General features: G+C 37.4%; 1 protein-coding gene across 7 annotated transcripts in view; it reads right to left on the minus strand.

Moving 5' to 3' along the window:
• ERBB4 (erb-b2 receptor tyrosine kinase 4) overlaps positions 1 to 12,824 on the minus strand; it is a 1,096,742-nt gene that overhangs the window by 52,099 nt on the left and 1,031,819 nt on the right. For all 7 annotated transcript variants that reach the window (XM_041737269.1, XM_041737271.1, XM_041737268.1 and 4 more), the window contains exon 21: positions 1,473 to 1,628. In XM_041737269.1, the coding sequence (XP_041593203.1) occupies positions 1,473 to 1,628 (156 nt within the window). The remainder of the gene's footprint in view (positions 1 to 1,472; positions 1,629 to 12,824) is intronic.

Raw genomic sequence — 12,824 nt, forward strand, 5'->3', positions numbered from 1 at the left:
AGTGAAAGTGATTTCCCTGTGGGCAAGGAGTTAGCCGACTTTATGGACTACGGCCATTGTGTTAAAGAAGTAAGTTTAAATCACAGGTGGCTTGATAAAGACTTAATGGTTACTAGGCATTTAAAGCTATAATGAATCTTGCTTTAGACAAATCCTACAGCTGTATGTTCTTAAGACAAGTGAAGTCATGTGATTTATAGACTTCTGTGCAATCTTGCAGTGAATTTCAAAGCTATGGTCTCAAACTGCTGCAATTTGGTAGTAAACAGGCAAAACCGTCTAATAAAATCAAGGAACGATTAGGAAATACTACAAAACTGAAGAGTTTTTAAAGAATTTTTCTTTTGTGATAAGATTTGAATATATATATGTATATAGTTACATAAGATTGTATAAAGTTATATAAAAATCATCTACTACATGACATAATAAAATCATTGTTAAGCATTTGGAAGCCTATCATTGCAAAATATTTATAATATATACCTGGATGGCTCATGATAAATAAGGCATACGATAAATATATATATATATTATATATTTATATCAATTTATATATATTTATATCAATCACCTTTTTTTTTTATAGTTAGCATGTGTTTGTACTTCACCATAGGTGAAGGATGCATTTGCTATTTCATTTGGCCTCTCCTGATCTAAGTTTTCTCATATTAAGCTAGAGGGACCTCCAGATGGAGAGCAGATAGCCTCACTGTTTAGCAAGAATGGTAATTTAAACAGTGGGTTAATGAGAAAAAAAAAAAAAAAAAAAAAGAGCTTGAACTAAGGCCTGCTCTGAGGCCATATGGAGGAGCATGGTTGTCAGGTAAGGCCAGAGGCAAGTCAGAAAAATAAAAAAGAGGCAATGATACTGTTAAGATCCTCAGAATATAGTAGCTGACATTCTACAATCAGATAATAAATACAGCAAATTGGTCCATCATATGTTACAATAAAAGCTTAAAAAATTGAGCCAGATAAGAAGAATCTGTTGTATCTGGTAAAAGAGGATTAGAAGTTAAATTTCTAATGAGTTATGGTTCTTGGTAGTAGCCAGGCTTCTCTCTAATCTAGGAAAGAATAGTTATGTCTTTCTGTGTATCAGTCCTGTGTTCTTAGAATCAATGAAACAATTTCTATGGTCCTGGATTAAAGTATAATTTCTATATTTCCTAAGGATCCACCCTCTTCCCAACACTGGATGTGATATAAAGACCACTAGAGAAAAATTATCTTATTTTGGCTACTTTTGAGAAATGGACATTTTATATAATTTTTATACATTTTTTTTATTTTTATATAATTTTTATATAATTTTTATATTTCCCTCGGTGAGAGAGAAGGCAAATGATGGAACTGAGATTTTTATACTCTCATAACCTCAGACTGAGTGGCTTCTTCCTATAACATGTAAGAAGACAAAAGGATATCATACATATTTTCAAGCAATATTTCTCTAAAAAGAGACCCACCTTTCCTCCATCAGCATTATACTCTTTTTCATCTCCTTCTAAGAGTCTGGCTAGTCCAAAATCTGTGATTTTCACATGGTTTGGAGATTTCACTAAGACATTTCGGGCTGCCAAGTCCCGATGAACAAGCCGTCTTTCTTCCAGGTACATCATCCCCTGAAAAACACCAAGTTCCAAAATGATAGTTAATGACTAGGCTTTTTTATTGTCTAAAAAGCAGTTTCTTTGCCTTCAGTTGCAAGTGCTTGTTTTCTCTAAGTGAAGCCAGCATCTCGGAATATTTTCAAAATTAGTAAAAACCTAGGATAAAAAGCAAATCACAAATAGTTCTTGGCCTTTTCTACCTAAAGTCCTATCAAGAATTACCTGTGCATGAGCTAAATGTTAGATCATTTTTTTTCTCAGAGACTTTATACACTTTTGCAAACACTTTCATTAGTGAGGTGTGCGTGTGTCTCAGTAGATAAGCGAACATACACTTGGACTGACCCACATATTTCTATTTGTGCTCTCAATAACTCATGCTTTATGTCATCTTCCCCGTATGCTCGAAACAAAGAGACCCATCCATAATTTTAAAAAATTAAAAAAAATTCATATGAAGGTTTAATGGTGCCAAAATCACCACGATAGATTCTATCAAAGCTTAAGAATCATATTATTCTTATTAATTATGCAAAAATGAACTATACCTTAGAGGCATTAAAAGCCTCTAATTTTAAAAAATGGCTTCAATGACATTAGTAGTCATTATAAGAACCCACAAGTGAAATTACATCGTTTATAATGATCCTGAAATGAACCTTTAATATGTTTTTCCATTAAACATATAGGGTAATTAAAAATAAAATGTATTACTGATTGTCAACAATGATATGTATCCACATATATCTAAATATGTTCATGTGTATATTCATATGCATGTATATACATATGTATATTTCCATAATCCATAGAAGCAATACATATTAATTTTACTTTACCAGTAGGGAAACTAAGAGTCATTAAACAGCCTTAACTAAAGGATTATATAAAATTAAGGAAGTAAACTCAGAGGCCTAGGTTAGAGTGAATATATTCTTATTGAAGTGTTAGAGGAATTCTATACTTGAGGATTTCAGAGGTAAAAAAGTGTTGTCATTCAAAAACAAATCAGAATTATTAGAAAATGGTTAAAGCATACTCTATACCAACTGCAAATCAAAGGTATTGGTAGTTAACATTATAACTGCAGGGCTCTGAGGATTAACAGTTGCTGATATCAAAGCAAAATCTGTGGAAAACAGGCACATAAATCACATAGGTTAAAAAAAAAAGAAAAATATGGTGAACTGTATACTCAATGTAGTGTAAAGAGAAGATTGCTTCAAACATGATCATGAGCCAAACACTATACTATCAATGTCCATTAAATACAACCAGTGCACATACTGCCTGATATGGTCCAACTGGTCAGCAGCGGGGTGACCACCACTTGTATTAGTGTTTTCTGAAATCAGCCCACAACTGAGATTTCTAAGGTTTTATTCTCTTCCCTAAGCAGTGCTTTCTGTTTGATTGTGCTAACTTGGAAATTCTTAGAACAAAGTGAATCTAAAAACATATAGCCCTTATATGATTTAAGGGACCAAATCCAGACTTATTGCCTTGGAGATAAAGATTTTTTCAATGATTTGCCCCTGTAAGAAATGCCCACAAAAATATTCACCTTTCCTCCCACCTTCATATAGGAATATGCAAAGTGTGTTGGCAATGAGTTAATATTCAGATCCAGACACAATGATGAAACACACACTACATTCCAGGCTCTGTGCTAGACTTCAGAGAAACAAAAGAAGAGAGAAATATGTTCACTGAAGGAGGACAGAGCTATTAATGAAGTGGGCAGACGTGGAATACAGATTTGAATGAATCAGGGTGATATATGTAAAGGCATTTAAGGAGAACCGTGTTTTGAGGATCATCTATAGCCTAGCCTAGCAAGTGCGTGTGTGAGGGGAGCCTTCAGAGATATCCTGAGGCCTAAGTCAAGTTTAAAAGATGTCCACCAGTTGGGCAAGGTGAGACGGAAGTTGGAGTTAGAGAGAACACATGCAGTGGCACCAATACCAAGGTGTACTTGGCAAAGGCGTGTAGTTCTTTAAACATGGGCAGGAGAGGGGTGAATGGTGAGACTGACAAAGAAAGAAGAGGCTCAATTTAAAAAGGGCCTCTTATATACCATGGTGGAGAACCGGAGCTTTGCATCTTATGCAGTATTCGATGCGATGATGCAGAAGTTGTTTTAAAAAGGAGAGTGACACAATTATCATTGGAGTCTTGAAAAAAAGCACCTGGTGTATAGATGGAGGATTAGACGCAAATACAGCTCAAGTCGGGAGCCCCTGCCACAATACAGAGGAAAAAGTGATGAGATGGAAAATAATAAGAGATAAAGGTTGTAAATTGGCAGTCCATGAGCTACATGCATATTATATACATAATTTTTGACCTTCACACTGGGCAAATTTCAAACATTCTCTTTAGCTGATGACTGGTTGTACACCACTGAGGGTGGGCACCCTCATGTGTCAGGATCCCACCACTCACTATTACTACCCATGAGTTCGTTTAAGACAGTCATCTAGCTCCTATGCGTGAGTGTCTGAATCTTCAACCAAACTAGGCCAGGAGAAATTTCAGGGAGAGTACAATTCCGAGATGCACTTATACAATAAAATAACCATCCTTGATAATTGAATAATGAAGAGGAGAGTCAATTACAAATGATCCTGTTCTCTGACTTTTGCAATTTAGGTAGATAATAATTGCTTTAACTAGACATTCTCCCAAAGCAAATAATAGTGATATATTCTATATGAACAGGGAACTAACGCTGGCCAAGACTTTTAAGACCCTAACGACACATGCTATGTTATGAGCAGAACTTCTAAAACCCCAAATGTTCTTTGATATTCTATACACAAAGCCTTAGCAGGTGATAGACTACCCTGAACTTCAATTCCTTTTGTCTCTACAAAGTGTTTTCTTCAAAAAATGAGAACTCCATCCAGGAAACCAGGAATTTCTATATAGAAATTTCTATATTTCTATATAGTTTCTCCACCCACCTGATCATGAGTAAGAGAAATAAAAACAGAAGCATCTGTATTATTATCAAATCATCAAAATTATCTCTACAAAGTGTTTTCTTCAAAAAATGAGAACTCCATCCAGGAAACCAGGAATTTCTATATAGAAATTTCTATATTTCTATATAGTTTCTCCACCCACCTGATCATGAGTAAGAGAAATAAAAACAGAAGCATCTGTATTATTATCAAATCATCAAAATTAATTTGTATGGTTGCTTTGTAACTATGAAAAATCATTGTACAGATGCGTTTTTAAAAGATTTTATTTATTTATTCATGAGAAACACAGAGAGAGAAGCAGAGACACAGCAGAGGGAGAAGTAGGCTCCCTGTGAGGAGCCTGATGCAGGACCTGATCCCAGGATCCCGGAATCACGACCTGAGCCAAAGGCAGATGCTCAACCATTGAACCACCCAGGTCCCCTGTCCCTTACTTTCACACCTGAATTAGAGTGTTGAATCATCTATGGATTGCTCACAATAGGTGTCTCCACACCACAGTCATTACGATAGGACTTCCTTACCAGAAGATCTCATCAGAACCACATTCTCTGCTAGATTCCTTCAAAATAAAATCACTCCTTAAGCCGAAGTATGATGCAATGAAGGAGGCAGGTATTAGAAACAGCAGTGACAAACTGTGTGAAGTCCTTTGAAGTTTGAAGATGATTAAAAAGAAGGGCCCTTCACTATAGTGGAGGGGTGCTGCACCAAAAGAAATGCACTCTGCCTTTTTGCAACCCCCATGTCCTTGCCATGCAGGCTCTGGTGGAGTCCTTTACAGGAATACTAACACCAACAATAACCACAGCTAACGCTGACTACTCGGAACACGGCAGGCATTAAACTAAATGCTTCTACAATGGGAGGTTAACTTATCCTATAAGATGTATAGTTTTTATCCCATTTTAAATGTGAGAAAGCCAAGTCTCAGAGAGGTGGTTACTTGTTCCAAGTCGTCTAATGAGTGCTAGAACTGGGATCTGATCTCTTGCTATGGGGCTCCAAAGTCTGCACATTTAAGTCTAGCCCTTCTCTTGATGGGTCATGGGGTCATGTTGGCCTGTGGAAATTAATATACATAGTGAATTCATACCTTTAAAAGATCCTAGTTCTTTTGGAGCAAAAATATTATAAGATGTCTCTGTGAATTTCAGGGCACAATGCAAGTGACCAATTTGTTTGCATTTACCTTTAAAATTCAGCTAAATTAAAAAGCCTTCTGTGATGTAGCAGGAATTTGGATCACATAAATTGGAAACTCATTCCTGCATTGGCCACCCTCATTGGTGAAGGAAGGGATCCATCCTATTGTTCAGAGGCACCAGCTCCCTCCCCTAAATCAGGCTGAGAAGGAACCAGCCAGCTCTTACCTCCTCCTGGTTGTTTTCTTTCCCACCCCAGTTTATTTTTTGTCTCCCCCCGCCCCAATCCCAGCCCCTACCTCTGAAGCCATTTAATGAACTGTCATGTGCCACCTGAGCCTCCAGTAAAAACAAAAAACAGGCTTTAAAAAAAATTGTGCATTGTGGATATGCACAATGATGGAGCTGGTTTGAGTGAAGATTCTGGGGTCAATCTCCCGGATCGAACCCCAGCTCTGCTATGTTCTAGCTATGTAACTCTGGCAAGCTAATTAACCTGGCACTCACCTTTGTCTCTAAAACGGCCATAAAAGGACCCTATACCATGGATTGTTGTAAAGATAAAGTGAGTTAATATATGTAAAGTATTCAAATAGTAACTGCCATATAGTAAGTCCAGAATATGCAAACTTTTATTATTTTTCCACAGATATGAACAGTCCTAGTGTGAATAAGAATAACTTACCCTCATTAACTTGAACTGCTTATTTCAGAAAATCTGTGAACCTCAACTAATATATCACAGTAGGTGTTCAATAAATGTTTACAAATGGTGATACATATACCCATAACCAATCCATCATGATTAATGTGTAGGTACAAATACCAAATAATTACTGTTCAAAGTATTACTTTTGTAATGATTCACCTAAGGATGCTGCCATACAAAAAGAAGGAAAAATTAGGGAATCTAATAAAAGATTTGGTGGCCTCCAAAAATATATTCACAGATTCAGGATTTTAGGGAAGATAAGGTCATGAATAAGATAGGTGGAAAGTTTTCAGTGTTGTAGAAAGGGTGAATAAAACAGTAGATTTGCTGATCTAAAATATCTGCCTTTTATTAGCACTGAGAACAGTTTTTTGTAGACATGTTTTAGAAGCATTTTGTCTACTTCTGGACCCAGCTGCTATACTCTTGATTTTATTAAAACTATTCAGAATTTACCATTACCCAAACCACTCAGGATTTTACCATTTTTTTCATATTTAATGAGTTTTCAAAGAGTACTTATTTTCTGTTTTGCTTCTCTCTCTTTAAAAGGTGCTTTAATAAATACAAACTAGCTAGGAAAAGTCAAACTTTACTCTGACTTTCAGAAAAACACTTTAATACAAAAGTCCAAGGATAATTTTATTACAATTGAGTTTAAAGTTTTAATCTCTGGTTAAAATCGACTCCTCTAAACTGCTCTATGGAAAAATATCAAAATATCAGTATCGATGAACACCTAGCAATGACCTTCTTTTCAATCTTAGGATATTTGAATCACAGCTGCCTAGCAAAAAATGCATTCTTATTATGTTTTAATCCAATGTGAAAATGTATTCTGCTCAGCTGCAGGAAGCTAACGCAAGTCAAGAGAGACTAGACTATTTTTGACAATAAATATTTGCTTCCCATATATAGGCCATGTGACAATTTCATCAAACACATGTGTGTAGCTAAAAAATTCAAGCTGCAGTCAGCTCTCACAGGCATTAATCTCTGGAGTTAGCAAGAGTACACTTTTTTTTCTGTTTTCATTCTAATAACCTGAAGCTTTTTTAATAACATAGGAAGCTTCAGGAAAGCTAGCTCCAAATGAAAATCACTCCTCTTTTCTACTTTTCCTTCTAAAAGCAATTCTATGCTTGAGGAAAGAAAAAAAATCCAAGTATAATGCTCTCTCCTGTTAGGGCTAAAGATATGAGCATGTTCAATGGGAGAAAGGGGCCTTTTTGGATGAAGTGACTGGCTTTATCCAAATAGGACATGAAGGGAATCTAAGGGGGTTCCTAATTAAATAAACTGAGAAGTCTTTTCAACCAGGGAAAGCTGGTTCACAGCAAAGTAGTCAAAGAACACAGAACTGAATGTTGGAGACAGAAGTCCTGGGCGTGCTGTTCACTAGGCTTTTGACCTATGATACTCATTTTACCTCTCCTATAAAAGTGACAGATTGGCCTAAATGATCTCTGAAGTGTCCTCTAGCTTTAAATTTTTATTCCATGATAGATGGAACTGTACAACAGATCTATATAAAATATTAAATTGTAGACCAATAAAAGACACAGACAGCAGTACAGAAAGAGGTAGAGTAGATACCTCCCTTCAAATGTTTAGTGAGAGCCATGAATATGTTTTAGTTAAAGTCAGTTTCATGCATCCAATATTTAAGATGACAGACTTTTGAAGTAAACCCCAGATCTTAGTAGCTCTGTGTCCTCGATCAATTTATTTGTGTGTTTCTATTTCCTTATCCATTAAGTGGGGGATAATAATAGTATTTACCCTGAAGATTATCTTGTGGACGCAATGCCTTCATGTTAGTAAAACACCTAGAATGTTCAGTATTCTAAGATATCATGTGTTTTCTAAATAAATAACCTCAAATTCAACCGTCTTATTAAAAATACAATTTGACTACTGTAAGAGAAAGAAGATAGCCAAAAGAAATACCTATTGGCTACTCAGCATTGTTAGGTGAAATAATTTCAGTTTCTTGCTCACTTGTCCCCAAATGTTCTCCTATTATTTTTTTCAGAAGAAGGAAAGCAGATTCCTGTGGCTGTCCTAAACTAGCTTGGAGTTAAACCTCATGGTTAATTCTTACATCTTCCAATTGCACCTATGATCTTTAAGAAACTTGGTTAGGTTGTAGTTCATAAGGAGATTTTGAAAAACTGAGCACTAACTTCATATAAATTTAATAATGTGAAATAAAAACAATATTTGTTGATATTTGATATATATTTTTCACAGAGTCCCAATAATATATTTGAGTGAGTGTGTGTATGCTACACATACACACGCATGTAGTAGGTGCTGTGGTGTTGTGCCCAGAAACTTCTTTAGGACCAACGGACTCATACTCTGAGCTTCTGGGAGTGTTGGCTGCTGGTAGCTCTCATCGCAGCTGCATCACTTTGGATGCTTTGATACCTCCAATCCAACTGCTGCTTTGCTGGGGAAAGTTTTGCCTTCTCACAGAGTCAGCGCACATCCAGCAACTGGCTGATTTAATTACAAAATCCATCGCTCCTTGGACATCTGTGAAGAACTGCTCCAGTTCCAGGGCCTTCTCCTAAGACTGGGTGAGATCTCTGTTGCAATCTCATCATAGCTCAACTTTTTCCTCTACCTAATATTTTCCGTTGGTTTACAGGTATTGCCACCGAGAACACTTGTCCAAAAAACTTCCTGTATGCAAATCTGTTGTAGACACTGTTTTCTAGGAGCCAGCTCAAGGCAATGTGTATGACTTTTGCCCTTTTGCCTTTGTTTTTTGTTTTTAGGATCTCTGCTTCATATATAGGAACCCACAAGAATCCAATGAGATCTGTACTACTATCATTCCCATTTTAAGATGAGGAAACTGATGCACAGAGAAATAAAATTACTTGCCTGAGAGTGACAGTGCAAGACAAAGCTTAGAAAAAACCAAGCTCTGACTTCAGGCGGCTTGACTCCAGAGGCAACAAACTCAACCATGACGCTATATGACTATATGCAAACAATTACAGTCAATAGCCTGTAAACCATATATGAAACTAGCAAAGGCAGCATGTATAACTGAATAATTTTTATATAAACAATGGGCGCTCTAAAATTTCAGGGAAGATAAAATTCTTGTATATAAGAAGCAAATCTCTTTAGTTTTATTGGGTTCCCCGAGAATAGCGCCTCCAGACTAACTACTTGTGAACTCAACTGTGTATTCTCCCCAGTGTGAAGACTGCCTGACATTTAACTATCACTCAGTAGATGTTTGTAGTTGGATTAAATGACCAATAAGACCGAGGTTTTGCAAAGCTGTTCAGGCAGTAGCAGTTTTTCTTTGCAGGGTACATGGGGGTAAATTTAGAAGTCTAGAATATTTACAAAGGGTGGAAGAGAATAAAACCTGCAGCACTCAGGCCAAACCCCAGATGGTGATATTAGCATCCCAGGAGGAGTGAATGAGGACAGCATTTACAGATTCCTGAGGCTGGCTGGAAAAAGAGATTATTTTTTTTTCTTCTGGTTCTCTACATTTTCTTCAGAAATTTTATTTACCGCCTTCCACAAGCTTTTGGAAATTTCCGTTGCAAGAATTTGCAGGACAGCCTGCTTAGGACTTGTCTTTTAAAGAAACAAAATAATGATAATAAAGAAACAACCAACCAAAAAATAAGTTTAACAAGCATGCGTGAGAAGCCACAAATAAATAACGGGTAAAAAAGCTCATCTGCCTGGATCAAGAGAATACTAAACATGCTATTGTTTTTCCTTCTCACTGACCTCTTGCCAATATGATTACAGGGAGAGGAGTGAATTGTATAGTGTCCATGCTCTCCCAGAAAAGTATACTTAAAATAGATTACTTCTGCTCCTTAGGCAGCTGATCAATAAAGATGTGGATTACAATGAGAACGGAGATGTCTGTGGGCTGTAGGAGTTATCCTCTGTGTCTCTTTAGAAATTAATTAAAAATCAATGAAGTGTGCAAACTATTAATACAGCAACCTCTAGATTAACAGATAAAAGCTGAGCCTTTCTCTGAGCATACATATTGTGCAAATACATTCAGACACTATAAGGAAGAGCTGGAATGTCTGATGCCTTTGTTATAATTGAGCAGAAACAAATCATTCCTAATATTCTCTAGTTCCACAGAGTTGCATGCTACTGACCGAAAACCATGAAGTCCAGGGGGTGGGAATACATGCACATAATTTTCCTTCTTAAGACAATTATATCAATTTTAGGAGGTCTACTTATTACAGGGCAAACTGTCATCATACAGACCTAAAAAATTTCAATAACTATTTTCTTAAGTGTGATTTACCCATTTATATGTCTAGGCAGTTGAGTGTATTTATAACTACTGAATATTTTTAAGTAAGTCTTCCCTTGAAAAAAGTGAAATTCCTAGAACACTAAAAGCTCTCATGTGATTAGAGTCAATTTTGTGTCCATAGCTAGCGGAGCATTCTTTTTTTTTTTCTTTAATATTTTATTTATTTATCCATGAGAGACACACAGAGAGAGAGAGAGGCAGAGACACAGGCAGAAGGAAAAGTAGGTCCTATGCAGGGAGCCTGATATGGGACTCAATCCCGGGTCTCCAGGATCAGGCCCTGGGCCAAAAGCAGGCGCTAAACCACTGAGCCACCCAGGGATCCTGATAGTGGAGCATTCACTTCAATTCTGCCTCTGTCTTCTTCAGATGCCATGGACCTGGCCCACCTATGCAAATGCTTGCCCAGCACAGGTAAACCTCGCAAGGGTGGTACCCACATACTCCCCTCTAGAAGTCACCCAGCTACTTCCCATCTGCTTGCTCTTGACCCAGGCTCCTCTTGCTTAGGCTCCTTCCTCCTTAAAATTCTCAGAAGGATTGGAACTACAGCTTTCAGTTTTCATTTCAATCTCTTACAGCTGATTTGGAAGCCCCTTTTGATGCATTTCCTTTGTTTCAAACTTGCACTGTCCCTTTGACAGAATGCTAAGACTCTGCCTCTGGTCTCCGCAGAAGGAAATAAGAGAAAATGATTCTCAATTGATGACTTGGCTCATTTGCTAGCCCAACATCACCATAAAAATATCAGATATTGTACAACTATAAAAGGAGAATGAATGGTCCATCTATATTTACAATAGCAAGAAGTTGTCATCTGAGTTTTTGCTCTTTTTATGGTTTGGGGATACATATGGTGCCACAGTAATAACATAAATTTCACTGTTTCTTGGCCCAACCTGCCTGCAGGTTGTTTACCCCTTAGAAGCTGTTTCTAGATATTTCTGGGGTTTCCCTGGGGAGCCTCACTGATGTTCTTTCTGGGTTTTTCTCAGGTTTCTTCACTGATACCTGCCTCCTTTAAAACTGCAGCTGGAGCCGCTGTGGAAATGCTGATGTCTTTCTAGAGGCGGCTCTCTCTTGGTGCTTGAGAACTTGCAGCTTATGATCGATCATTCTAGACAGTTGAATGAGGCCTTTTCAGCCTCCTGACCCTGAGAGAGCTCTGTGGTCCTCCATGCAGCCTTCACAAAGAGCTCTACATGCTTTTCAACACTGTGCCATCATTTGCCAACCCCCGCCCCCCAGCCACATTAATTGCTATTCTTAAGACTCTAGTCTCAGATAGTTCCCTTAAAAACTTACTCACTGACTTTAGCTCCTGACTCCATAAAGGCTCAGACTTAGTCCAAGAGGTAGGCAGGGACGACTAATGCTCTGGTTTTAATTCTCCTCCTCGACCCCATGTACTTTTTGTCATTTCCCCATTTTCCACTACCCTATGACGCATGTGCACGTGCGCACACGTGCTGTCATGTGCATGTGTTGACCCACCTCTTCTGTCCTATAACTGAAAAAAAGTCCTCAAGCAACTTGATTGTCATTCTAGCCTCTTTTCTCAGAATTCTTCAGCTGAAACTCCATGGCTCAACCAACCTGAACATTCTGTTGGCTCTATTGTCTTTGCACATACTGCTCCCTTTACCTGGCACACCCCGTCATCACACACTGCTATGCTCCTTCTACCACACTTCAGACGCAGACTTGGGTAAATCTATAGTCTTTCAGATCACAAATCAACTGTCACTTCCTCCACGAAGTCTTCCCTCACTCCCAAGGAGATTATGTCACTCTTTTAGATGACCTTATTATGTCCCATTTTCTCTTCTATCATTTATTTAAAACTAAACCCTGAGATTTTCAAGCATTGTTATGAAATAACCTTCTGTCTAAGGCTAAATCAGAGTTACTTCACAAAGTAGAAATAACACACACTTATATTCATAAAGTAGGCTGCATCTTCCATGCTCAAGCTTTAGAAATACTGTATTGCATATTACACAATTTTAGCAGTTTCAGGTGAAGAGTAGA

The sequence above is a fragment of the Vulpes lagopus genome, chromosome 22, assembly GCF_018345385.1.
Source record: "Vulpes lagopus strain Blue_001 chromosome 22, ASM1834538v1, whole genome shotgun sequence".
NCBI lineage: Eukaryota > Metazoa > Chordata > Mammalia > Carnivora > Canidae > Vulpes > Vulpes lagopus.